Source organism: Saccopteryx bilineata, chromosome 3, assembly GCF_036850765.1.
Source record: "Saccopteryx bilineata isolate mSacBil1 chromosome 3, mSacBil1_pri_phased_curated, whole genome shotgun sequence".
Classification (NCBI taxonomy): domain Eukaryota; kingdom Metazoa; phylum Chordata; class Mammalia; order Chiroptera; family Emballonuridae; genus Saccopteryx; species Saccopteryx bilineata.
Genome location: NC_089492.1, coordinates 250,436,258 through 250,462,496, shown reverse-complemented (window position 1 = coordinate 250,462,496; position 26,239 = coordinate 250,436,258). Strand labels below are relative to the sequence as shown.

General features: G+C 51.6%; 1 protein-coding gene across 2 annotated transcripts in view; it reads right to left on the bottom strand.

The window, feature by feature from the left end:
- Positions 1 to 24,559, bottom strand: part of TTC39A (tetratricopeptide repeat domain 39A) — a 50,945-nt gene extending 26,386 nt beyond the window's left edge. Inside the window, exons 1-5 of one of the 2 annotated variants that reach the window (XM_066269221.1) lie at positions 24,468 to 24,559; positions 14,466 to 14,570; positions 3,425 to 3,556; positions 2,546 to 2,622; positions 1,290 to 1,357 (exon numbers count right to left, since the gene is read on the bottom strand). In XM_066269221.1, the coding sequence (XP_066125318.1) occupies positions 1,290 to 1,357; positions 2,546 to 2,622; positions 3,425 to 3,556; positions 14,466 to 14,570; positions 24,468 to 24,496 (411 nt within the window). In that variant the 5' untranslated portion in view covers positions 24,497 to 24,559. The other variant, XM_066269220.1, reaches the window with a different exon arrangement.
- Between the last annotated feature and the right edge of the window lie 1,680 nt (positions 24,560 to 26,239).

Genomic DNA, 26,239 nt, shown 5'->3' with positions numbered 1-26,239 from the left:
ACCCAGCAGTTCCACTCCTGAGCGTACACCCAAGAGAAACGGATGAACACGGGCTGTGGGAGTAGCCTTCAGGAAAGTTTAAGTACCGCTCTTCATAGCAGCCAAGAACCAGAAACAACCCAAACACCGTTCAGCAGGAGTATGAACAGACATACTGGTACATTCACAGAAGGAACACTAACAGCCACACAGGACCGGCAGAAAAAAGCGAGTCCCACTCAGCCTGCAGCCTTAAGATGCTTGAAGGTGAATAAAGCATAATACGCTGTTCAGACAGGAATCAGAAGATGAAAAAGCTATTTTTTAAAAATAGGGTGGGAGGTGATAAACATAAAACTCTAGCCGGTGGGAGGAGGGGTCAGAGTGCCAGGAGACTTGCTAGCAATGCTCTGTTCCCTGGTGGGTGGGCGGGTTCGTGGCGTTTGTTTATTTACGTGTAATACTAGTATAAACAAACCAAATAAGAGGCCATTTGTAGTGCAATTACTACAGTGATCCTAATGAAGGAGGATTAGGATTAATCCAATTCTAATCACCAGAAATCCAAAAAGATAGAAAAATAATGAACAAAAATAAGCAGCACCCCAACAATAAAATTGATATGTGCTTTTCCACCCTAATATACCTATTTACATGATGGTTATCTGTGATCATTATAACCCAGACTTTCTGCTAAAACCATGAGGTGATGGTTCTTATAATTACCCCTGTGCGACAAGGAGCATAGACTCCCAGTTGGCCACACCGGGGTTCAAATCCCAGCTCTACCATTTGCTAACCACGTGACCTTGGGAAAGTGCCTCCTCCCCACAAACCCCTTTGCAGGCCTGTGAGATGAAGATTAACTAATATATGTAAACGTACATAAAAACAAACATGCAGTGTGTGTAAGATATGTAAAAATCACATACTTATAATGGATGCACATCATAGATGCTACAAGTCAACCTCTCGAACAAATCAAGTCAACTTATTTGTTGAATCAATCAGGTATAAAGCAGGCTCTATGACAATGCCCATCATCCCATGTGACCCTGAGCAGGAAACCAGCAGTCACGAGGCGGAAGTGCCTCCTGGCAGCAGACGGAACATGTGCTCAGTGTGGAGGGGTAAAGCCCTTCACCTCTGCCACTGAGCGGGGCCAGGGCTGGCAGGATGGTGGTGACCGAGCCTCATTCCTCACTTGAACCACAGGGGGCTGGTCCTGGCTGCTACAGACCCTTCTGTCTCTGACATGGTGACCAATCTCCTGAAATCCCCAGGCTGCCTGCACACGCAGAGGGTCCTACCTGCAGGAAGGTCAGCGCTGCTCTCTGCAGCAGGCATTCTGCATAGCAGACCTCAGCGTGGATTTCCTCTGCGGGGAGAAAACCAAAGCCCTGTGGCCTCCTGGGGCTCTTGGCAAGAGACTTGGGCCAAGTCCTCCCCACCCCCGTTTCCCAAAAGGCAAAGGGAGCCTGAGTCAGCAACCCCCCCCAACCTCCACTCCATCGCCCAGGTCCTCGGAGCTGCTCTGAATTAGCTGCCCCTTTGTCTTCCACCTGCTTCTCCCCCACCCCCACCCCCACCCAGAACGTCAGTGCCGGGCCCTCAGCCTGCTCCTTTCTCCAAGCGCTGCTGGGCACCTACACCCCGACGGTGCCGGGCAAGGGGAGGGGTTGAACGGCTGAAAAGGGAGCAGTGGCAGCAAGGGCAGGAGACCTGCCACAGCCCGGGAGCCAGGAGGATCCCAGAAGACGGGACACTGGAGTTGACAAAGGAACCGATGAGGCAGGAACGGCTTTCGAGGAAGAGGCCCAGGAGAGCCACACGACTCAGATGTTTGGGGCCAGCTGAGGCTCAGAAGGTGGAAATGAGGGTGAGGTGAGGACAGAAAGGGAGCAGGGAAAGGTGAGGAGGCAGGGGAGAACTCGCAGAGGGCCCGGACACGCGTGGAGGGTGAGAGATGAGGGCCTTGGGCGGCAGGAGCCGGGGAAGGTATGAAGGAGGGCATGGCATCACCATACGCATTGTTTCTTGCTGGGAACTTGTCGGGGTCTCGAGGTAGGAAAGGTCCTTTGCCCCATATTAAAGAGCCCGAAATCGCTCATGCTCGGCTGCTGCTACCGCCAGGACTCTACATGTGGCACAGAGACACCCCACAGGCCCTCGCAGCCGCTCATCCCCGTGGGTCAGCTTCTAAAACCACATTCCCTCTCGGACACAGAAGCTCACAACTATAATTAAACCGGTAAGCTAACTGCACACACATTGCTGGTCCCACCCCGGCCTGAGGAGCAAGGCACACAGACCTCACGACAGCATTTTCCTTCCTGGCCTTCCAGGTCCTTAGCAGGTAATGCCATCAGGTAGGTGAGTCGTATTTTGCTCCCCCTTCACCTGAGAACTACTCCTCAACTGACCCATGGGAGTCCCAGCACCAGGGCAGGGCTCAGCCCCTCAGCGAGCCTGGGGCCTGGGAGGGTCACTGCCCTGCCTGCCCCTCCTGGGCTGGCACAGGGCTGCCTGGGGCTGGCGGGATTGAGAGGACATCCTGGATCCACACCTTCCGTGAACTGGTCCAGAGTGGGGCGGTGCACAAGGTTGCTGAAAGAATCCGTTACGGAGGACTTCTTCCGGTGCCTGAAGAGGACAAGGGGCCTCTGATCATTCAGGGAAGGGGAGTGAGGGTCCCAGAGGGGCTCCAACCACATCTCCTGCCCACACACACTGACTTCCTGGCAACTCCCCCAAATCTACGACTTTCTCACAACTTTGCCCCTGCTGTTACCTCTGCTTGGCACCCCCTCCCTCCCCTCTGCTCCTAGTCATCCTTCACAAACCAGCTCTGGGGCCACCTCCTCCGGGAAGCCTTTCCTGCTCCTCCCGCTGAACACCCACAACCCCTCGAGCTTCCCTGCACCATGCGGGGATGTCACTGTTTCTGCCTGTCTTCCCACAAGGCAGTGTGAGTGTCAAACGGGCCCAGGTCTGGTGATTCCCTGGGTGGCCAGTACCTAGCACAGGGCCTGGCTTAGATCAAGCATGAGTGTGCACCTAACAAATGATGACCACGGGCATAAACACTCAGGGTCTATTGGTTCATTCAGTTAAGCAGTTAACATATACTGAACACCAATTACACACCAGATCTGTGACTGCTATTTTCATTCAGTCCCCATGACAACCCTATCATCACACCCATTTTAGAGAGGGTAAAGTCAAATCAAAGAGTTATTAAGTGACAGAGCCAGAAGTCGTCTCCTCCCAATCAGGCCTCTCAGAGAGTGGCTCAGGCAACAGGGCCAGCTGTTAGTACTTGGGGACACATCCTCTTAGCCAAAAGGAGCAGCACTCATAATGGCATTTTAGATACTGGGATAGGCCAGGGTGACGGAAGGATGGGCCTCATGACCCCTCCGCCCTTCCCACCCCATGGCCTGACCTCTGACACAGCAACTGAGCCTCCTTCATCATGTTGCCAGCAACCAGGATGTCCTGAGGGTCAAAGGTCATCATGGCCTGCATCTCCAGGATGGTGGCATACGTCAGCGAGTGGTACATGCTCTCCTTGGTTCTGCCAGAGAGAAAGGACGTGAAAGTGTCAACTCCTAGAACTCCACAGACAGCTGGCGCTGTGTCAACCACCCTCCACCTCTCTCCCATCCTGCATGGGGACAAAGGCAGGTCTAGGGAGGGGAAGAGACTTGTTCAAGGTCTAAAGAGCTCAGATCCCAGCTAAGTGGCTTTTAAGTGACTTTCTAAACCTGAGCCTCAGTATCTTCCGTTCACAGTGATAGCAGCAAGGCTGCTGTGAAGACCCAAAATTGGCTTAAGGCCGAGCATCCCTCCTCCCTGCGCTAGCCTCTGCCCCATCCCAGCCTTCCCACACACGCAGGCAGGCGGAGCCCAGTCCAGTCTGCGGCATCTCTTCTGTCCTCAAGCCCCACCCCTGGGCTCGTCCAGTGCTTGCTCCCTGGACCTCCTCACTGGCCTCCTCACTCCTGCCTCTTCCCATCCCACCACTTGATCATGCCGCTGTCTGGTTAAACCTCTCTGGGTAAACCATCGGTAGCTTCTATATCTCAGGAGGTAACACTTGGGTCCAGATCCCACAATGCAGGGCCTGAGTACCTCTCCAGCCCAGCCCTATTGTCACTTCTGTTTCTGCCGTATAACCTGGTCACTTTTGAGGCTGAACCACACATGCTCTCAAGAAAACCCCACATCTCTCCTCCCAGGTCTTTGCACATGCTATTCCCTCAGCTTAAAATGCCCTTCCCGCCAGACCAGGCGATGGCGCAGTGGATGGAGTGTCGGACTGGGATGCAGAGGACCCAGGTTCGAGACCCCGAGGTCGCCAGCTTGAGCACGGGCTCATCTGGTTTGAACAAAAGCTCACCAGCTTGGACTCAAGGTCACTGACTCGAGCAAGGGGTAACTCGGTCTGCTGAAGCCCTGCGGTCAAGGCACATATGAGAAAGCAATCAATGAACAACTAAGGTGTTGCAACGCGCAATGAAAAACTAATGATTGATGCTTCTCATCTCTCCGTTCCTGTCTGTCTGTCCCTGTCTATCCCTCTCTCTGACTCTCTCTCTCTCTGTCTCTGTAAAAAAAAAAAAAAAAAAAAAAAAAAGCCCTTCCCCTACCTTCATGTCCCCAGACAATCAAATGCCTCAAAGGCCACTGGAAACCCAGGGCTCCCTCCTCAGGGAGCACGTGTCTATAACTGCAGTAGGCTCACACTGAACTTACATCAGCAGAGGCACAGTTCTCTCCCCAGACTGTGGGGACTGCGGTGGGAGGGCGGGAACATCTAGTCTAACAGGTGGAGAGAGCAGCCAGCAAGGAGGGCTGAGAACAGTGCCAGCCCTCTCTGAACCTCAGAAAGTCATAATGTGTATGGGCCTTGATTTATGCTGCTGCAGAATGGCGACAACCATGCCAGGCTCCACGGGGCCCTGGGGGCCGGCAGGAGACTACCCTTGCCCTGAAGTGCTACACTGGTTTCACTCCCACCCCTACATCCCCTCGTGAATTATTTAGGAAACTCCTCAGTGCCAGGCTTTTGCTGGGAACTTCAGGGCAAAGAGAGATGACTCAGGTTTATAGACTGTTCTACCACAGGGTTGATCAAATAAGTTTGTAAATATGATATATATGTTGGCTCGGTTGTAGTTTGCATTGGGTGTGGGGGACAGGCTGTAAGCAGGCAGGGTTGTTATAGCCTAAGGCTTAGTTTTAAGACTAAGCCTTTCCCACCCTTTTAATACTAAGATCTTTTCAAAACCAAGCTTTTGCCCTGGCCGGTTGGCTCAGTGGTAGAGCGTCGGCCTGGCGTGCAAGAGTCCTGGGTTCGATTCCCGGCCAGGGCACACAGGAAAAGTGCCCATCTGCTTCTCCACCCCTCCCCCTCTCCTTCCTCTCTGTCTCTCTCTTCCCCTCCCGCAGCCAAGGCTCCATTGGAGCAAAGATGGCCCGGGCGCTGAGGATGGCTCTGTAGCCTCTGCCTCAGGCGCTAGAATGGCTCTGGTTGCAACAGAGCGACGCCCCAGAAGGGCAGAGCATCACCCCCTGGTGGGCATGCCGGGTGGATCCCAGTCGGGTGCATGCGGAAGTCTGTCTGACTGCCTCCCCGTTTCCAGCTTCGGAAAAATGCAAACAAAAAACAAAAAAACAAGCTTTTCCCCACACCCTTGACTGTTGCGTGATGTGGGTTGGTGCACTCTCATGAGGAATCCCATTATGCCTCAGATAAGTGACTTTGTATCAGAGACTTCCTTATTTGTATATTGGATTAAAGGTTTTGATTTCTACACTATAAAATGGGTCAGAGAAGCCCATGCTGGAGGAGAGCAGAGAAAGACCACCTGGAGGAGAGGAGAAGTATCCAAGATGGTGGAGTGCTGAAGGAGAAGCCAGTTTGTGCAGAGTTTGTGCAGGGAGAAGGAGATGGGAAACAGAGGTGAATAAGGATGGTGAGGTACAAACCTTTGATTCTAGGAAACTCGGATAAGTCAGTGGCTTTGGGAGCAATGAATGGAAAGGGAAGTGTTTTCCCACTGTGAGTATTTCTCACCCGCCGGGTGCAAGCTAGGATTAAAGCTAATGGCCCACCAGTTCTTGGCTCCATTGTTTCATTACCATCTGTCCGAATCAAACGCGAACCTGCATGGGCCAGGTGGCTGTGATGGTGGCCGTGGCTACTGGCTTTACACACAGTCTCACGTGACTGCACCCATCTTCCTGCTTTTCTCATTTACAAACACCTCTGCAAATTCAGTTGCTTTTGTACTTCTGGGTGACCCTCAGGTAATACTATCCTTAGGAATCACAGGTTTTTGAAGGAAACCAATGGCTGGTCCACCTCTCACCTCCCAGATTTTTGCTAGAGCTGCTGAGGGCAGTGGCTTGTGGACTGGAGGCTGCAGCCAGCAGTGGGGGCAGAACTCAGGCTGAGTCCCTCAGACACAGGTTGGAATCTTGGCTTTGCCCGTTAGCAGCTGTGTGGTTCTGGTGAGTCTTGTAGCCTCTCTAAGCCTCAAGTTTCTCCTCGGTAAAATGGATATAATAACTCCTCTCCCAGGACTTTGGGTGGTTTAAATAAGATGCCCAGGCCAGCCTGGCCTGTGGTGGCGCAGTGGATAAAGTGTCAACCTGGAAACGCTGAGGTTGCCGGTTCAAAACCTTGGGCTTGCCTGGTCAAGGCACATATGGGAGTTGATGCTTTTATGGGAGTTGATGCTTTCTGCTCCTCCCCCCTTCTCTCTCTCTCTCTCTCTCTCTCTCTCTCTCTCTATCTCCCCTCTCTATAATGAATTAAAAAAAAAATCTTTATAAAAAAAAAAAAGATGCCCAGGCCAGGGCCATATCGCTGATGATCAATTAATGTGACTTCCTCCATGTCCTGCCAGGGTCAAGGGTCACTGTCCTGGACAAAAGCTTTCTCCTTTGGGAGGGGTTTCTCCTGTAGCACACAGACCACGCCTCCCCAGATAATCCCCTCCCACCAGGCCTCTCCCAGGCCTCTGCCTTTCTCTTCCTCTCCTTCGGAACCCTCACCCACACCAGGCTTGAGGCCAGGGACTCAGCCCGCTCAGCCCCACCTGCTGAGCCCAGTGTGATGCTAGGCCCTGAAGGAGGAACAGCCCCCTGGGCAGCTGGCAAGAAAAGTGGAATTTCCAGTCTGAGGCCCAAGGCCACAGTGTACTCCCGGCCCTCCCCAGCCCACCCCTGGGAAGCTCCCCAGGTATGGCATGGACTGGGATGTGGGATTCAGAGGTATGATGACCTCCTGACCTCAGACTCTCCTAGTTTGCACTCCATAAAGTTCTTGTGTGCACACACAGCACCCAGAGCCCTGTGGGTCAGCCCCTCACCTCTGAGCTAGACCCAGCTACGGAACATGACACCCAGTTGGGGCTTCACCTACTGGGCTCGGGCCAGCTATCGGGATGGGGAGGGCACTGGAAGAGCCCTCAGGAGAGCTGATGTTGGAACCAGGGACTCCATGGCCACCTGGAAGTCAGCTAAGCCCTGTAGCCTCCAGCCCTTCCCTCCTCTGCCAATAGCCATGGCTCAGGCCCTTGTCAGCTCCTGGTCAGCCATCCTTGACTCCATCTGTGCCTCCCAACTCTGACCTAACCCGCACTGATCCTTCCTGGGACCTCTCCCAACACTGCTAGTCCCAACCTAAGGCTCCACTTCTGAGGACTCTCTGGGCAAGGCTGCTCTAAGCTGGAAGGTAGAGGCCGGCTCCCAGCTCCAAGCCTTATTAACATCATCCTCGTTAAAGCCCCTTCACACACTTCCTGGTCCTCTCAGACCCCACCTCACTGCCCTCCTCTCCAGCCCAAGGGGACTCATACCCCCAAGTCCACCTCCCCTCACCCACCCCTCTCCTTTCCAGGACCTGCTTAAGCTCTCCTCACTGCAACCAGGCCTGGGGTCTCCGTCCCTCAAACACACGAGGCTGTCCCTCCATCGCTGCAGGCCTTTGCAGTCTGTTCCCTCTGCCTTGACATGTCCTCCCCATTTGGCTGACTCCTTCTGGTCCTGCCCATCACAGCTTAGATGTCACTTCCTCCAGGAAGACATCCTGGGCAGGCTTCATTGATTTTAGTCTGTAGTTACACTGGGCCCCATGCCTAAAAAGGCCCCATCCTTGGTTTAATGTTCTGCTATTGCTGCCTTGACAATTCATGTGCCCAGACCACACATGAATTGGGATCCAGGTCTAACTCCTAGCACCCCTTACTGCTGTTTCACTGGGGACAGCCCACTCCTTGCTCAGTACTGCAGCCCCAGAACCCAGCATGTGCTGGGCACGTGGGGGCACTCCTGACACTTTGCTGAATGAACCAGCAACAGATGCCCAGTCACTCCTCCCACTGATCACACCTTGACCTCGACATCATCCCACAGAATAGCTCAGTCTCTGGAGTCCTAAACGAGGCCACCTATCCTCCCAACCACAACCTCCTACCATCCCGCTTGGGCTCAGCACTCCTCTTGCCCCCTCCCCACCCCCACTTCCAGGCTGTCTTCCCTACCTGATGTCACAACCTACTGCTTACCGTCCCCTCTCTTGTGAAACTCACTGCTGAGCCTTCCAATCTCCTGCTGTGCCCAGCTAGGAACCCGGGCCACAATGCCCACTCTTCCCCACACTAGCCCTGAAGGAAGCTGCCAGCCACACACACAGGAACACTCTGAGCAGGGGCCACCAGCTCCAGCCAGGCCTGTCACACTGCAACATCGCCCCCCTCCCCGTCACCCCCAGCACCACGCCCACCCCTCACTCTCGGCAAGGGACTTGCCTCTTCCAGCGACAGAACCCCAGGACTCGGCATGGACACACCCGTAACTTCCTACACTGGCACACTGGCTCTCCCTCCTGCCCTCCCTCCGGGAGGAGAGGCAGGTGCGAGACCTTCTGTCCAAGGTGAACTCCACCACCTACTCGAGGGCCACGACAGCTCAGGCCGTGAGCTGTGGAGCTGGGCGGGCTGGGCTTGGAATCCTGGTGCTGCCACGTAACAGCATGGTCATATTTTCATTTTAAAAAAAAAGAAAAAGGAGGCCCTGGCCGGTTGGCTCAGTGGTAGAACATCAGCCTGGTGTGCAGAAGTCCCAGGTTCGATTCCCGGCCAGGGCACACAGGAGAAGCGCCCATCTGCTTCTCCACCCCTCCCCCTCTCCTTCCTCTCTGTCTCTCTCTTCCCCTCCTGCAGCTGAGGCTCCATTGGAGCAAAGATGGCCCGGGCGCTGGGGATGGCTCCTTGGCCTCTGCCCCAGGCGCTAGAGTGGCTCTGGTTGCAACAGAGCGACGCCCCGGATGGGCAGAGCATCGCCCCCTGGTGGGCAGAGCGTCGCCCCCTGGTGGGCGTGCCAGGTGGATCCCGGTCAGGCGCATGCGGAAGTCTATCTGACTGTCTCTCCCCATTTCTAGCTTCAGAAAAATACAAAAAAAAAAAAAAAAAAAAAAGAAAAGAAAAAGGAATGAGGTAGCTACCATGTTCCAGAAACAGCGTTCAGGGACACACACAGCATCAAGTAAAATAAACTTGAAGCAAAGACAACACTATTCAAAGTGACAGATTGAAGGCGCAGGGAAAGCAGGGGCTCTCTAAAGGCAAAGGAGGGGTGACATCCTCACTGCCTGAGATGAGGACAGTGCAATGAGATACTTGGTATAGACGAGGAATGAAACAACCCCAAGCACCCTGGCTGAGTAGCTCAGTAATTGGTTAGAGTGTTGTCCCAATGCACCAAGGTTGCAGGTTCAATCCCCAGTCAGGGCACATACAAGAATCAACCAATGAATGCATAAATACATGGAACAAGAAGTCAGTATGTCTCGCCCTCCCTCCCTTTCTCTAAAATCAATAAATACAAATTAAGAAGATGTGTTGTAGAATTGTGCACTAAAAATCTGTATAACTTTGCTAACCAGTGTCAACCCAATAAATTCAATTAAAAAAATTTTTTTTAAACAGTGGAATAATAGTCTATTCTAAGTTCAGAGCTTTTCTTATTATTTCTCATATATAACAAAGATTTCTTTCAGGATGAATTCATATTTCAAGATCTTGTTAGAGCTAATGCAAAAATATCAAATATAAGTAGCTTAACATAAAAAAAATAAAGTGAGCCCTGGCCGGTTGGCTCAGCAGTAGAGCATCGGCCTGGCGTGCAGGAGTCCCGGGTTCAATTCCGGCCAGGGCACACAGGAGAAGTGCCCATCTGCCTCTCCACCCCTCCCCCTCTCCTTCCTCTCTGTCTCTCTCTTCCCCTCCCGCAGCCAAGGCTCCAAAGGGCACTGAGGATGGCTCTGTGGCCTCTGCCTCAGGCGCTAGAATGGCTCTGATTGTGGCAGAGCGCTGCACCAGATGGGCAGGGCATCGCCTCCTGGTGGGCGTGCCAGGTGGATCCTGGTCAGGTGCATGCGGGAGTCTGTCTGACTGCCTTCCCGTTTCCAACTTAAGAAAAATTAAAAAAAATAAATAAAAAAAATAAAACTGAAATAAAAAAAGGAAACTGAATACCAACATCTTCTGAAGCTTCAATGGCTGCGACTGGGGAGGGGAGGCCATTCTGAGCAAGACTTATTTTCTGTAGCCCAGTGGTCTCCTCAGAGGTGGGGAGACGTTTCTGCTGCCCCAGACACGTAGCAGTATCTGAAAACATTTTTAGCTGACACAAGGGGTGGTGAGGAGTACGCTACTGACATCGACTGTTTGGGGGGAAAACTCTTCAATTCAAAAATAAAAACCCTTTTCCGGAATGGGGCAGGGAATAAGATGAAGGGACATGGAGCTGCCTTCCAGGTGTGGTAGGAGGTGGCCTCGTGAAAAGACCGTCTCCCTGTGTGCCAGGATGAGGGGTGAGGCAGCCCTGAATGAGGAGGGGCACGGGTGGGGGTCCCTTAGAGACTCTGTGGTCGGTACAGCCAGAGGGCCCAAGTACAGCCGTGTCATCTGGTTTTCAGTTTCTTCTGGCTCTGACTCCGTTCTATTGGCCCCATGTCTGCAGGATATAGTTCGGCCAGGTCTGAGCTGGGCCTCAGGGGATGAGGAAGCAGGCCGGTGTCTGAGCTTGGAGCGGAGCAGGACAGGCTGAGCACCCGTGACCTCAGGCAGCCTGGCCTGTGAGGAAAGGTGGCCAAATTGGGATTCAGGGCCAAGTAAGGGGCAGGTAATGACCAGGATGGAAGTGGAGGCAGGGAGCCTTCCAAAAACACTAGAAGGGAACATGGATGATGGAGCAGGAAGGGGCTTGGTCTGCTTCAGATGATGGCCACAATCCTACTGCAGAGCCGTGTTGGCCCGGCCCTGCCCCACCTCAAGCCCAGGGCCCCTGACGGTAGGGGTGAGGTATGGGGACTGCTGCCTGAGCAACTGTCTAAGACTCATCACGCCTTGGAACCCCCACCCCCAAGAAGCTGAGCCACTGGCCCAGCAGAATGGGTCAGTCAAGACTAGAAAAATTGAACAGGGCAGGCTTAGGGGGTTGGGAACTTGGGGAAGGAGGCCCCCTGCCTCACTTGTTGCTTTTCCTTAGGAGCCTGGGAGAACCAGGCGTGGCAGAGAACGACCTAGAGAAAAAGAGGGCAGTAAGGGTAAGCTGGCCGCAGACATGATCAGACCCCTTGCCCCTCATCCCACCCAAATCCCAGAACGCAGCCAGCCAGGGGTTCTCTGTCCAGGCCGAGGAATGGAACGTTCTTCCCTGGAGAAGCTGACATCTGGGGCCACTCTCGGCCAGATCATCCCAAAGTTGATGGCACCAATTACAGGGCTGCCTGGCCTGGACTTTCTAGCCAGCCTTGGGCGAACTTGCTCCTAAATATGACCATGCAGACATCCAGGGAACAGTGGAGATTGAGGAAAGCCCCCCAAGGGAAGAGGATTCCCCTCATTAGACAGAAATAGGAAAGCTGAAGAAAGTTGAGGTTATGTAGAAAAAGCATAAAACATTTTAAAAAGAGATAATAGTCTGTGAAAATAATAACAATAAATACTTATTAGATGCTTGCTACATGTCAAGCCCTGTCCTAAGGACTTTCATATTCCAAATATATGTAGATATAAAGAGCAGAGTGTACCCCTAAACCAAGATGTTTTAGGGGAAAAAACATTCAGAGAACAATGAAGCGTACTAGAAAATTAAGCACAGAATAACAAAAATAAAGAAAAGGAGTTGCCTGACCTGGTGGTGGCACAGTGGATAGAGCATTGGACTGGGATGCAGAGGACCCAGATTTGAAATCCCAAGGTCTCCAGCTTGAGTGCAGGCTCACCAGCTTGTGCAAGGGGTTGCTGGCTTGAGCATGGGATCATAGACATGACCCCATGGTCGCTGTCTTGAGCCCAAAGGTTGCTGGCTTGAAGCCCAAGGTCCCTGGCTTGAGCCCAAGGTCACTGGCTTGAGCAAGGGGTCACTTGCTCTGCTATAGCCCCCTCCCCCCCGTCAAGCAATCAATGAACAACTAAAGTGCCACAACTATGAGTTGATGCTTCTCATCTCTCTCCTTTCCTGTCTGTCCCTATCTGTCCCTCTCTCTGTCTCTCTCTGTCTCTGTCACATAAAAAAAGGAAAAGAAAAAAGAAAAAGGAAAAGAAAAAAGAAAAAGGAAAAGAAGTTAGTTAATGATAAAATTGAGGAGATCTCCCAAATATCAGAGACAAAGAATTCTGAATTGGGGGCAGGGGGAGATAAGAGCTCAGAAGAGGACTGATCCAGGAAGCCTGTCTGACTGAAACTCAGGAAAGGGAAACAGAACACGGAGGGGTCACACCACAGAATTTCCTAGAACTGAAAGACAGAGTCACAAATAAAATGTATCAAATAAAAAAAAAACCTACACTGCAGCAGGTCATGGTGACATTTCAGACTCGCAGGAATAAGAGAGAAGGTGCTAAAGTTTTCTGGAGAGGGAGTAAAGGTCACACGCAAAGTAAGAGGAATGAGGCTTCTCACAGCTACAGGAGATGTTACAAAACGAGGCACAATGGCTTCAGAATTCTGATGAGGAAAAAATATATTTATGCAATAATTTCTTAGGAAATTTTTAGAGGACATGCTCTGGTGAAATGAGGGAGGACACAAGAGAGGAAAAGCTGTGATAAGCAAAGAGGAAAGAAGCAAAAGGCCATGTCTGTCCCCAGGGGACAGGTTTCCTGGGAAAGGAAGGACCGACTGCTCACCTATCATGCCTGAGCATTCAGGGAAAAACTCAATAAACAGCATGGTCTGATGCAGTGGTTACAGAGAGTCCAGGGAGAGTGTGTAGTAAATTGGGCAATAAAAAAGGAGACAAATATTAACTCTAGAAAGGAAATGTAGTCTTAATGTAAGTCTTGTGCTGCGACGAGACTCAGCTGCAGTTATAATAATGTAAACATCATTACTGATTCAGCCACATATTGGGATATAATGATAGGCGGATGAGGGAAGGGAGATGGGGCAGAGGTATGAGAAAGCTAACTTCTTGTTTACCAATAGATGTTTAAAAGTAAAAAGCAAAAAAAATAAAGTGAATTTTATGGTATCTGATTTTTTTCTCAATTTTAGTTTTTGCAAAACTGAAAAAAGTAAGTTAAAAAAATAGCAGTATAGGCCCTGGCTGGTTGGCTCAGTGGTAGAGTGTCAGCCCAGCGTGTGGATGTCCCTGGTTTGATTTCCGGTCAGGGCACACAGGAGAAGCACCCATCTGCTTCCCCCCCCCCCCCTTTGCTTCTCTCTCTCTCTCTTTCTCTCTTTCCTCCTCCCCTCCTGAAGCCATGGCTTGAGTACAGCACATTGGCCTGGGGTGCTGAGGATGGCTCCATGACCTCCACCTCAGGCGCTAAAAAAATGGCTCTGGTTGCAACATAGCAAGTGCCCCAGATAGGCAGAGCATCACCCCCTAGTGGGCATGCCAGGTGGATCCCATTTGGGGTGCATGCGGGAGTCTGTCTCTCTGCCTCCCCTCCTCTCACTTAATAAATTTAAGGGGCAAAAAAAGAGCAGTATAAGCACATTATTTAAAAATAAAGGAGTAAATACTAGAACTGGCTAAATCACTAACCATCATTATTACACAAAAAGGCAACTCAAGTCTAGAGCACTTTGGAGAAAAATCAATACAGGGGCTGTGTTAACTAGCCCCAGTTAACTGACAACCCCCCCAATGGACTCAGTGGGAACAAGAAGTTTAAGTAGAAGAGGCCTAAGGACCCTAAGGGGAAGAAGTCACTGTGACCCTGGCGAGGGCCTGGCTCCTCACAGCTGTGGAATGGGGAGCTTGAACCATTCTTATGGGACTTTCAGGGGTCATGGTGACCCAGAAGGTTGAAGGCATTCAGTTACATGGGGATCTTCTCACAGAAGACCTCTGGGTCTTCATGACTCCAAAACCCCCATCCCTATACTCACACGTGGGCTCACACAAGTGCATGTGCACACATGCCTCCTACCCCCAACCTGGGCTTAAGCCTTACCTGGGCTTGAGGTAGCTGAGTGCTTCTGAGAACTGGTTGGTGAGGAAGAGGTCCAGGGCGGTCATGCACTGGTCCAGGGCCTCATGGAGGCTATTCACAGGAGTCCTGACAAGAGAGACCCGGGGTGTGATACAAGAGACTTCAATCCCACCCCTGGCCGGAACAGGGCTTCACAGGGCCCACCTGGCCTCCCCAGTGGGCCTTGGATGCCTGCATGAGCTCCCCCAAGCTGTCTACATGAACACAAGAACAATTTGGACCCCCCTCTAAACGTCCCGAAGGGTGGCAGGAGAACAGAATGGGGTGGCATATGAGAGCTGGTGGAAAGGGCTAGGGAACTGAGTACCAGGGGACAAGGAAGACTCAGAAATAAATTCATCTTACCTCTCGCAAGGGTAGAAGGAATCTTTGTGGCCCTCCTGACCCATTGGGCTTTTCTGCCCCTCCCTGGGGGGGGCACAGCCCACCCACTAAATTCCACTTCAGTCCTTTTCTTCCTCCTTCTCTAGGCCTCCCCCCCCCCCAGGCCTGCACTCTAGAACCCCAGACACACTGTCACAATGGGCTACAGCGGGCGGGGAGGCTGCAGGAGCTGCCCAGGCCTTTCACGCTCAAGGGTCACCTTCCCGATGGCACCTCCAATATAGTCCGGTCCTTACACTTCTTTATAGCTCTCACCGCCTTCTGATATGCGTGTTTTACTTATTTTTATGTTTTCAGTCCGTCTCCCTCCGCTAAAATATAAGCTTCCTGAGGTCAGAAATCTTTGTTTTGTTCACTGCTGTATCCCCAGCACAAAGTATCTGGTAGAAAACGAGTTTTTGATAAATATCTGTTAAGTGAGTGAATAGATAACTGAAGAGTCTAAGACTAGGAGAGAAAATCTCTGACCTTTCTGGGTCTCAGCTTCCCCTTTGAAAATGAGATGAAACCAGGAGATCCCAAAGTCCCATCTGATGATTTTGAAAATGTCTCTTCTCAAGGGCTCTCTTTTGAGTGAGAGAAGGTCCCAAAATGGGCCTCGGTGATCTTGTTGAAAGGAGATCCTTTTCCCCATAAGTTAAGAAAAAGTCCCTTGTCCACAAGTTAAACTCCTACATATATGTTAAGGCCCAGCTCTAATGTCTCCTCCTGTGTGATACATCAGCAGAAATTCCCAGGCAAATTGAAAGGTGTCTTGTTCAAAACTGAACTCTTGTTTGTTCTCAAATCTGTTTCTCCCAGTCTTTAATAAATGACACCCCTCTACCCAGCTCCTCACACCAGAAATCTGATAGCCATCCTTAACACATCCCTCTCCCTGACTTCTGTCACCTACTCTATCATTAAGCCCTTTCAGTTCTCCCTCCTGCTTGACCAGGTGGTGACACAGTGGATAGAGTGTTGACCTGGGATGCTAAGAACCCAAGTTTAAAACCCCAAGATTGCCAGCCTGAGTGTGGGCTCATTCAGCTTGTAGGGTCGCCAGCTTGAGTGTAGGATCATAGACAACCCCATGGTCACTGGCTTGAGCCCAAAAGTCGCTGGCTTGAACAAGGGATCACTGGCTCAGCTGGAGCCCCCCAGTCAAGACACATATGAGAAGTAATCAATGAACTAAAGTGGTGCAACTTCATAGTTGCTGCTTCTCATCTCTCTCCCTCCCTCCTCTTTCTTTCTCTTTCTCTCTCTCTCTCTCTCTCTCTCTCTCTCTCTCTCTCTCTCTCTCGTGCATGCTATGCGCACTAAAAAAACAACAGCAAAAACCCCTCCTGAACATCTCTTAACCCACCCTATTCAATGCCAGCATCGTCCAGGCAGGCCACTATTATCTTTACCCAGGTCTGATAGAAGACTTCCCCCTCCTACTCCTTCTCTCTCTGTTAGACCATTTTATTCTATATTTCATGTCCCTTAACACTCTTTGCTACTTCTTTGACTCTTAGAATCGGAGTAATTTCTTTAGGTCATCCATTTCACTAATTCGCGTCAAGATGTGTCTCATCTGTTACTTATCCTGTCTATTGAGGTTTTTATTTCAATGGTTACATATTTTATCTCCAGAAAATTTTCAAATATGCTGGCCATTTGGGGCAGTATTTTCTTCCCTGCTTATTGTTTCAAGTCCGTCTTTGATTTCTTTTTACACATTTTAAACACAATTATTTATATTCTGTGTACAATTCTAGCATCTCAGACACTCAGAGAAATTAATTCTGCTATTTCTTGCTCTGGTGCCTCTCGCTCACGGTGACTTGTTTCCTTGTGTGTTTTGTCATTTTAGCTCGAGCTCCTATTGATAGATCCCTTTGGGATGAGGTCCCATTCCTCCGGGGAGGATTTCCGTTCACTTCGCCGGGTTCCCTGCAGCACTAGCACCCTGCCACCACTTGTTACTTTTTTAGTTTAGCATTTTCAGGATCACAAAGGTAGGGTGTATTCAAACCCAAAATTTGTGTGATGGCAATATTTATAATTTTCTAGGGAATCTTTTTGTCCCCACCAAAACTGTTGTCTCACTTTGCAGGTAGGTGGATATTTTTCTCTGCTCAGTGCCCCTATTTGCTGAGAACACCCTTCAAAAGTCCCAGACTCATGTCGTGGGGACAGGGAGGCTATGTTCCAACTCCTCACACTGTGGCTGGACAGGCCCAGGACCTTACTTCCCATCCCTGTGTGGCCATTAAAACTCAAGGTTGTGGATTTCTGGAATTTGTAAACACCTCCAGGTTGCTATGGCTTCACCCATTTACCAGCCTGATTTTAACTCCCTCTTCTTTTCTGCTCCTTCTGTGGAAGCTCAGGAATAAAGTATGTTAAAGGATGTTTGTTATGACCCGTCAGCCTCTAGGGATTTTTTTTTTTTTTAGAGAGGAGAGAGAGAGGGAGAGAGAGAGAGAGACAGAGAGAGAGAAGGGGGGAGAAGCTGGAAGCCTCAACTCCCATATGTGCCTTGACCAGGCAAGCCCAGGGTTTCGAACCGGCGACCTCAGCATTTCCAGGTCGACGCTTTATCCACTGCACCACCACAGGTCAGGCTTGGAATTCTTTCTTATAATAGCCAAAGTTATCTTTTTAAAATCCAAGTTTGACCATGTCACACTTTTATTTTTTAGCGGGGGATGGGGGGGGAGGAGACCAGGGACAGACAGACAGACAGGTAAGGAGAGAGATGAGAAGTATCAGTTCTTCATTGCAGCACCTTAGTTGTTCATTGATTGCTTTCTCATATGTGCCTTGCCCAGGGGGCTCCAGCTAAGCCAGTGACCCCTTGCTCAAGCCAGCAACCTTGGGGTCCTATGATTCCACGCTCAAGCCAGCGACCTCAGGGTTTCGAACCTGGGTCCTCAGTATCCCAGGCTGGTACTCTATCCACTGTGCCACCACCTGGTCAGGCAACCATGTCACAATTTTAGACTTGAACTCCTTCACTGCCTTCTCACTACTCTTAGGATAAAGACCAAGTTCCTTTCTGTGGCCGAAGAGGCTGCTCTGGAAGCAGCCCCTGTCCCTCTCTTCCTGAGGCAGGACAGTCTTCTTTTGCACGCAGGGCTTAGCCTGGTGTTCAGTCCATTCATGTCAGCTGGATGAATCAATGCAGACGTGGTGAGCGCTTCTGGCCTCAGGTGTCTAACTGGCATTCTCTCCTTGAGCCCCATTAAGCTCTGGAAGTGGGGTTATCACTACTACTGCGGGTGTGGAGACTGAGGCACAGAGAAGAGGTGACTTGGCCAAGGTCACATGCTCAAGCATGGGTTCTAACCCAAGTTTCTACCTGAGCCAGTGCCCACCAGTTCAGCCCCAGGGAGTCAAGTCTGTTGTCCTGGCTTATGTCCATCTCTACACAGTTCCAGAGCCAAGAGACTGACCCTCTCTTCTGTGCTGTACCCCCCATCACCACCACCCCTTCACCCGCCCCCAAGGAAATGGTTCTGCCTGTTTCGATAATCCGGAGAGAAAGGCACAAACAGATGGACAGACAGCCTAGAGGCATACATTCCCTCCCCTGGCAACCCCAGCACCCCCTCTTGACTGTAGTGAGTGTGTCTGCGGTGACTTCTCCCGACAGGAAACTGCTTTGGGAGGCTCTGGGCTGGTTTCGTCCCTTCTTGCCTCCCACAAACCCCACTAATCTCCAGCTCTGGGGACACAGAGCAGACGCAGAGCTGGGCCTGCCTTTGAGGAGCACATGGTGCATTCGGGGGACGACAGATGCAGCAGCAGCAGTGACAGCTGGAGCCCTCATGGGAGCCCCTGGGCTGAGGAGGCCCAGGAATGAGAGTGGGGCACTCAAGGAAGCTTTCTGGAAAAGATGACACTGAGCTGGGGACAAGATGGAGAAAAAAGTCCAAGGGGAAAGAGTGTGAGCAAAGCGCTGGAAGCATGACACCATAGTGAGGAGGAGGCACAGCCGCAGGGCAGGGCAGAAGGCCTGTGGGGTGGGGCGGGGTGGGGAGCTCAGGAAGGCCAGAGACCTTGGTCCCATGACTTAATAACAACATTAACAACCACCCCATCACCACCATGAAATATCACTTTAAGTTATCTAAACTGATGACTAATTATTTCACTCAATCCTCCAGCCAGCCCTGAGAGGCAGGTGCTCTTATCTACATTTGAAAGATAAGGAAGTGAAGACAGGAACCAGTACTCCTCCCAGGACCCTGGAAGACAGATGCTTTCTGCAGAAGCAGCCTCGCCAAACCTTTCTCCTCTCCTGGAGGACTAAGGTCCCCACTCGTCCAAAGGCTTTCCTTGTGTCCAAAGGGTCTTTCCGCTCCAGGCCACCTTGCAGGGCCCAGGCCAATACATTCCTGAGCTCCCACTGTACCTTGAGGAAATAGAAGTTTGGAGGGGTCGCTAAGCTGGATAGCGCATGAAGTAGGGCTGGTGACTAACGCCAGGAGCTTTGGCATAGTGGGGAGGTGGACCTGAGGCCAAGGTGAGAAGGGAGCTGGAGGCTGAGGGGGAGCATCTGACAACCTGGAGCCACCCCACTCTCTCCCTCCCTCCAGCCTCCCTGCTTTTGTCCGCCTGGAAGCTGCTACCTCAGTGCCTGATGGGCAAGGCTGGGTAGAGCTGGGGACAGAAAATGCCCGCCTTGATTTTAGTCAGGATGAGGTGGGTGTTGAACAGGGGAGGCAGGGCAAGGACATCACACCAGGGAGCAGACTGGAGTCAGGTGCCCCCCCCCACTTCACCATTCATGGGGACCTGTGGCTCAGAGGGTGAGGCAATATGTCTATGGGGACCTAGCACTTTTCCCCCCTTCTTCTTCTTTTCCAAGTGAGAGGAGGGGAGATAGAGAGACAGACTCCCACATGTGCCCCAACCAGATCTACCCGGCAACTCCGCTCTAGGGCCATGCTCCCAACTGAGCTATTTTTAACAGCTGAGGTGGAGGGGCCCAGGGCCAATGCCATGGCTGTGGGAGAGGGAGAGAGAGAGAGAGAAAGAGAAAGAGAGAGAAAAGGAGGAGGAGAGGGAGAGGTGGAGAAGCAGATGGTTACTCTCCTGTGTGCACTGACTGGGAATCAAACCCAGGATATCCATTTGCTAGGCGGATGCTCTACCACTGAGCCAACCAGCCAGGGCTGGACCTAGCACTTCTAAAGCGACCTTTCCAAATTATAAATATGATTGTGACTCTACTTGCAAAGAATCCTCTTTATGCTTAGCTCTGCATAACGCAAGTATCATGTGGCATGGAGTGAGGTAGCATGGTCTGGTGCAGTGTGGTCTTCAAGAGTTTTCTAAAAAATTGACTTTAGAGAGAGAGAGGAAGGGGTGAGAGAGAGAGAGAGAAACATCAACCCGTTGCTCCACCCACCTACACATTCACTGGTCAACTCCTGCAGGTGCCTCACATGATCAAACCCCCAACCCTGGCATATGGGGATGATGCTCCAAACAACTGAGCTACCCAGCCAGTGCAAAAGTTTTGAAAGCAGGCCCTGGCCGGTTGGCTCAGCGGTAGAGCATCGGCCTGGCATGCGGGGGACCCGGGTTCGATTCCCGGCCAGGGCACATAGGAGAAGCGCCCATTTGCTTCTCCACCCCCTCCCCTCCTTCCTCTCTGTCTCTCTCTTCCCCTCCCGCAGCCAAGGCTCCATTGGAGCAAAGATGGCCCGGGCGCTGGGGATGGCTCCTTGGCCTCTGCCCCAGGCGCTAGAGTGGCTCTGGTCTCGGCAGAGCGACGCCCCGGAGGGGCAGAGCATCACCCCCTGGTGGGAGTGCCAGGTGGATCCCGGTTGGGCGCATGCGGGAGTCTGTCTGACTGTCTCTCCCCGTTTCCAGCTTCAGAAAAATACAAAAAAAAAAAAAGTTTTGAAAGCAGACAACCCTGGACTCAGCAATTATTTGTGGGAGAAGTCTGGGAAGGTGCTTTAATGGTTATGAGCCTCAGTTTCCCTATCAATGAAATGGGAGGCGGGGAACTCCCCTACCTCCCAGGATTGCTATGAAGAACAATGGAGACAATGTAAAGCACAATAAGAAGCACCAGGAAATGTTACTGGTGGTTGTTTTTTTCTAAGAGAATGTATTTCCATCATTCCTTTTATTGAGCATTTCTGCTTTTATAACAAAACTAAGTTACTTTAAAACATTGAGACTATAGCCCTGGCCAGTTAGCTCAGTTAGTTAGGCAGTGATTTTTCAACCTTAGTCTCTCACATACTCATAAACTAATTACTAAAGAAAAAGGGGCCCTGACCTCTTCTTTCTTAGTAACTAATTTATGTGTGCCATGAGATGAAAATGGTTGTATTTAGTCAGGGGCACTGACCTTAGTAATTAGTGTGTGTTTGTGCCATGAAAAAAAAAGGTTGAAAATCACTGAGTTAGAGCACTGTCCCATATGCCCAGGTTGTGGGTTCGATACCCGGTCAGGGCACATACAAGAATCAACCAATGAATGCATAAATAAGTGGAATAACAAATTGATGTCTCTCTCGCTCTCTCCCTTACACACTCTTTAAAAACAATTAAAAAAATAAAAATGAAAAAAGATTGAGTCTGTGTGTCCCATGACCCTGTGATTCTACTCCTATGGGGAAACCTATAAGAACACTCACATATGTGCAAAGGGCAATCGTATGAGAATATTCGTATGAGAATTGAATAGTAAGACACTGGGAACCACCTCAATGATCATCAGGGGGTCTGGATAAACAAGCAGAGGGGGGTCTCTATATCACCTGGTATATTAAACATACGTCAGGGCCAGGGGGGACCAGATCAGCAAGGATCTAGAAGGCTAAATCTCAGAAACCTGAAGCTGAATGAGGAAAAGCAAGGCTGCAGAACAAATCGTGCTGTATGACTTCATTTGTATAAAAATTTTAAAGAGGAAACAAACTATATTTTTAGACTTACACACAACAAAAGAATGAAAACAGAAAATAAATGATAAAACTGAAATTCTGGACAGCAATTATCTCCATAGAGGTAGGTGGGGAAGAGGGCCACAAGAGGCTTCAACAGGCTGTGTCATGGTTTATTTCTTAAAAAGAAGACTATGAACTAAATGAGGCACAGTGTTCATATCTGGAAAAGCTGGGTATCAAGAGCATGGAATTCATTTTATTTGCTACGTTTTTCTGAAAGCTTAAAATATTTCATGATTTTGCCTGACCAGTGGTGGTGCAGTGGATAGAGTGTCGATTTGGGATGCTGAGATCCCTGGTTCAAAACCCTAAGGTCGCCAGCTTCAGCATGGGGTCGCTGGCTTGAGCATGAGATCATAGACATGACCCCACGGTTGCCAGCTTGAGCCCAAAAGGTCATGCTGGCTTGAAGCAAGGGGTCACTGGCTTGGCTGGAGCCCCCCAGTCAAGGCACATACAAGAAGCAATCAATGAACAAAAGTGCCGCAAGTACGAGTTGATGCTTCTCATCTCTCTCTCTCTTCCTATCTCTCTCTCTCCCACAAAAAATAATAAAAAATTTCATGATTTCTAAAGTGGTACAGATCAAAAGCTTGATTTGTTCTCCACTGACCCTCATACACAGGACCATGCCCAGAGCAGGCCTCAGGGGAATTTGTTGAGTGACTGAATGTCTCTAGTGAAGAGGGCACTGCTTTGCCTCTGCTCTGCTCAGACCCCATGAGGTTGGCACTGACTAGGGAGCAGGGTGGATAAACCTGTGTGGCCACAAAGAAAAGTGGGACCTGGAGGGCATGCAGTGGGGCAGGTGTGGTTCAGTATGAGGAAGACCCACCTGTGCAAGAAGAGTAAGCTCACTGCCCTGGAGGCCCATGAGGGGGTTGCAGAGGATGTGAGTGTGCAAAGAAGAGGGATGAATGTGGCTTCTAGCCTGGGAGTTCAGAATTCTTTGACAGGTGCCCTGCTCTGCCTGCCTTCTGATCTGGGAAGCACTTTTCTGGACCCAGTGGGGCTATAGTCAGTCAGGGCTGGGCAGAAGAGACCTAACCAGGCTCCAGGTTTACAAAGACCAGCCCAGAGCACGATGGGAGCAGCAGCCCAGCCTCCCCGTATTGTCCAAAGGAGGGACAAGAAGTCTAGGGAGGATAAAGGACTTGGCCAAAGTCACACAACAAAAAGTCAGGTCAAGACTCACCCGTCAACCCTCCCGCAGTCCTGGGTGTCCCTCAGCCACCCAACTTCCAAGCCCTCAGCCTAGAACACACACACAGCCCCTATGGAGGCTTCCAGCTGACCGCTGGCACCAGGCTCCTCACCTCCCTGTTCATGTGTTAGCTCTGAGGCCTTTGGCAAATATTGTCCCTGGTGGTGGTGAGGCTCCAGGCAGGGCTGGCACCCCTCCCAGCTCACCTGGGCCAGATCTCCACCCAGCAACTTCCCAGCAGTTCACCTCCCAGCAGACTGCCCCCTACTCACTGGGCCCAGGAAAGGCAAAGAGTTGCTCTTTAACTTCCAGCAGTTAGTAGCTGTCACTGCTACAGGGGCAGATACGGGTCCTACAGGGTTTCTCAGTGGGATTAGTGTGGGGTGGGCAGGAGAGCCACGTTGAAAGTGACAACACCCACCTTTACTACCCTGGTTCCTGCTGTATACAGTGAGTGGGATCAGCTGGTTCATTTCTTAGCCTTTTAACCCCTCCAAATATCCCTGAAGATGAAGTAGTGTGGCCCACAGATGAGGAGCTCTGGCATCAAATGGAGCTGGGTTCAAATCCCAGGCCCACCTCTCACCTACTGGTGACAAGTCACTTGGAACTATGCCTCAGTTTCCTAGTCTGTAATGGAAGTGATAATAAGAATCCACCCACAGATGTAAACGCCACAAGGGAAGGAAGGCGGCTCTGGATGCGGTAATGCCCTGTTACTACTGATTCGTGAGAAAGTTGAGACCCAGAGAGGAGTGACAAGCCAGGGTCGCCGGCATCTCCAGTCTGCTCGCGCGGGTTTCTGCAGCCCCCTCCCCCGCTTCGGCAGCTGCAGCTCACGGAGGCGGGCGGGAGGGGGGCGCAGCGCGGCCGGCGGGGGCTGGGAGCCGCAGTGCGGACCGCGGGGCGGATGGCGCGGGGGAGGCCGGCCCGGCGCCCGCCCCACGTCCCAGGCCCAGCCCGCCCGCGCCCCCCAGGCCGTCTCCGCCGCGCACTTACCCGGCAGGCGGGGCGCCCGGGGCTCCGGCCGTGGTCATCGCCGAGGGGGGCGGGCAGCGTGCCCCCGCCGGACGCCAGCTGCGGCCCAGGTGCTGCCGCCGGAACCCCGAGCCGGGCGTTGTGCAGCGGAGCCACGGACGCGGCAGCCGGGGAGGGGCGCGCCGGGGGCGGGGAAGGCGGCGGGGCCGGGCCGGGCCTCGGGCTGCCCACCCGCGCAATGGGGCCACGCCGCCGCCCGCCTGCGGAGTGCGCCCCTCCCCGGCTCCCACAGGGGAGAGCCCCAGGCGCCCACGGCCTGCACGGCCCATGCCCGGGACCTCTGTGCGCGGCCCCCAGGCGCCAGGCGCTCACTCCTTCTTCACACAGCCCCACCTATTGGGAGCTAGAAAGTTCTCCAGGACCTGTCACTCTGCCCTCCTCCACGGCTCCCACCTCGCAGCTCCTTCATCATCCTCCTGCATTCATTGGTGGGGGGCATTCATGCAGAGAACGTCCTGGCCTCCAGAATCAGGCTTGGATTTTAATCCCACCCACTTGCCCACAGGTGACTGTGCTTAAGGAGACAAGAGGGCGGAAAGTAATGCGGTTTAGCTAGCAGTGGCTAGCTAACGGGTCACACTTGCCTTCGCAAATAATCTCCTTAACTGCCATTTTACAGATGGCGAAACTAAGGCATAGAGCTCATGTGACTTGCTCAAGGCCACTCACCTAATAAATGGTAAGTTGTGATTGGAATCCATCGTCCTGACTACAAAGCTCACACTCTTGACTGTTGCCCCCTTGGCTCCCTCTTCCCTGAATCCCCAGCGCCTATGTGGGGGTCACCTATAACACTTCTTAGATGCCCAGTGTGTGCCCAGCTGTGAGGTATATGTCTAGGAACAGGGTTCAAGACCACCTGCTCTCCTGGCAGCAAGAACCACTGGCCCATGAGGAGTTAACCAGCCACCACCCCCAGGCCGCAGATGCTCTTAACCATGACTCATCAGACCACGTGGCTGCCATTAGAGCTGTCCCTTCACAGAAACAGGGGACAGAAGGAGGAGGGACTCTAGCACCGGTGGATCAGCCATGAGCTCTAGGATGTCAGAAGAGGAAACAGGAGGAGCTTGCAGAAGCAGCTGTGGTGGGAAGAGGGCTTGAACTAGGTCCCAGGAGAGCCAGGCAGATAGGGCCTGGTGGCAGAGGGGAGAGGTTTAGGGGAGTGCTCTTTAAATCTAAACAGGCTATCTGCAAAGATAATGAGTTCTTATCCTCCCCATATATGAGCAGAGGCTAGATGCTCACTTGCAAGGTTCATTCCACCTCTGCGATCCTCAGACATAGGCACGAAAAGATCATCAACTACAAGGAGTAGGCTATGACAACGTCCACCATCAGCTATAGAAATCCAGATAAGGGAAAGTGCTACATAGGCTGGAGGAGTCTGGGGGGCTTCCTGGAGAAGGTGAGCACAGAGTTGACACTTGAAGTTTATTTTATTTATATACAATTAAGTCATAGAAAGAGTGCACCAAATGGGAGTAAAGCATGGAAGTGGGCAAAGGCACTCTGATGACAGCTGGAGTTTACGAAGAACAGCAATGTATGTAAAGAGGGGCCTGTGTGATGTGGCTGGGGGGCCCTATCATATGCCATGCACTTTCAAATCTATAGATACTTGCACGTGCTATTGCCTCTGCTGGAAACACACCTTCCTTCCTCGTCACTTATTATTCATTCATTTATCCATGGGTCAATCTAGAAGTTTACAACTGAAAGGTTTCTTTTTTTTTCTTTCTTTCTTTCACTCTTTCTTTCTTTCTTTCTTTCTTTTTTTTAAGTGAGAGGAGAGGAGATAGTGAAACAAACTCCGCATGTGCTCCGACCGGATCCATCTGGCAACCCCCCTCTGGGGCTGATGCTCGAATCAATGGAGCCATCCTCAGTTCCCAGGGCCGACACTCAAACCAATGGGGTCTCTGGCTGGGGGAGAGGAAGAGGGAGAGGGAGGGGAAAAGAAGCAGATGGTCACTTCTCCTGTGTGCCCTGACTGAGAGTCAAACCCGGGACATCCAATATGCCAGGCAGACGCTCTATCCACTGACCCAACCGACCAGGGCCTTTTTTTAAGTTTAAAAATTTTATTTATTGATTTTAACAAGAGAGGAAAGAGGAGAGAGAGAAAGAGAGAGATGGGCACATAGCTGTTTCTGTATGTGCCC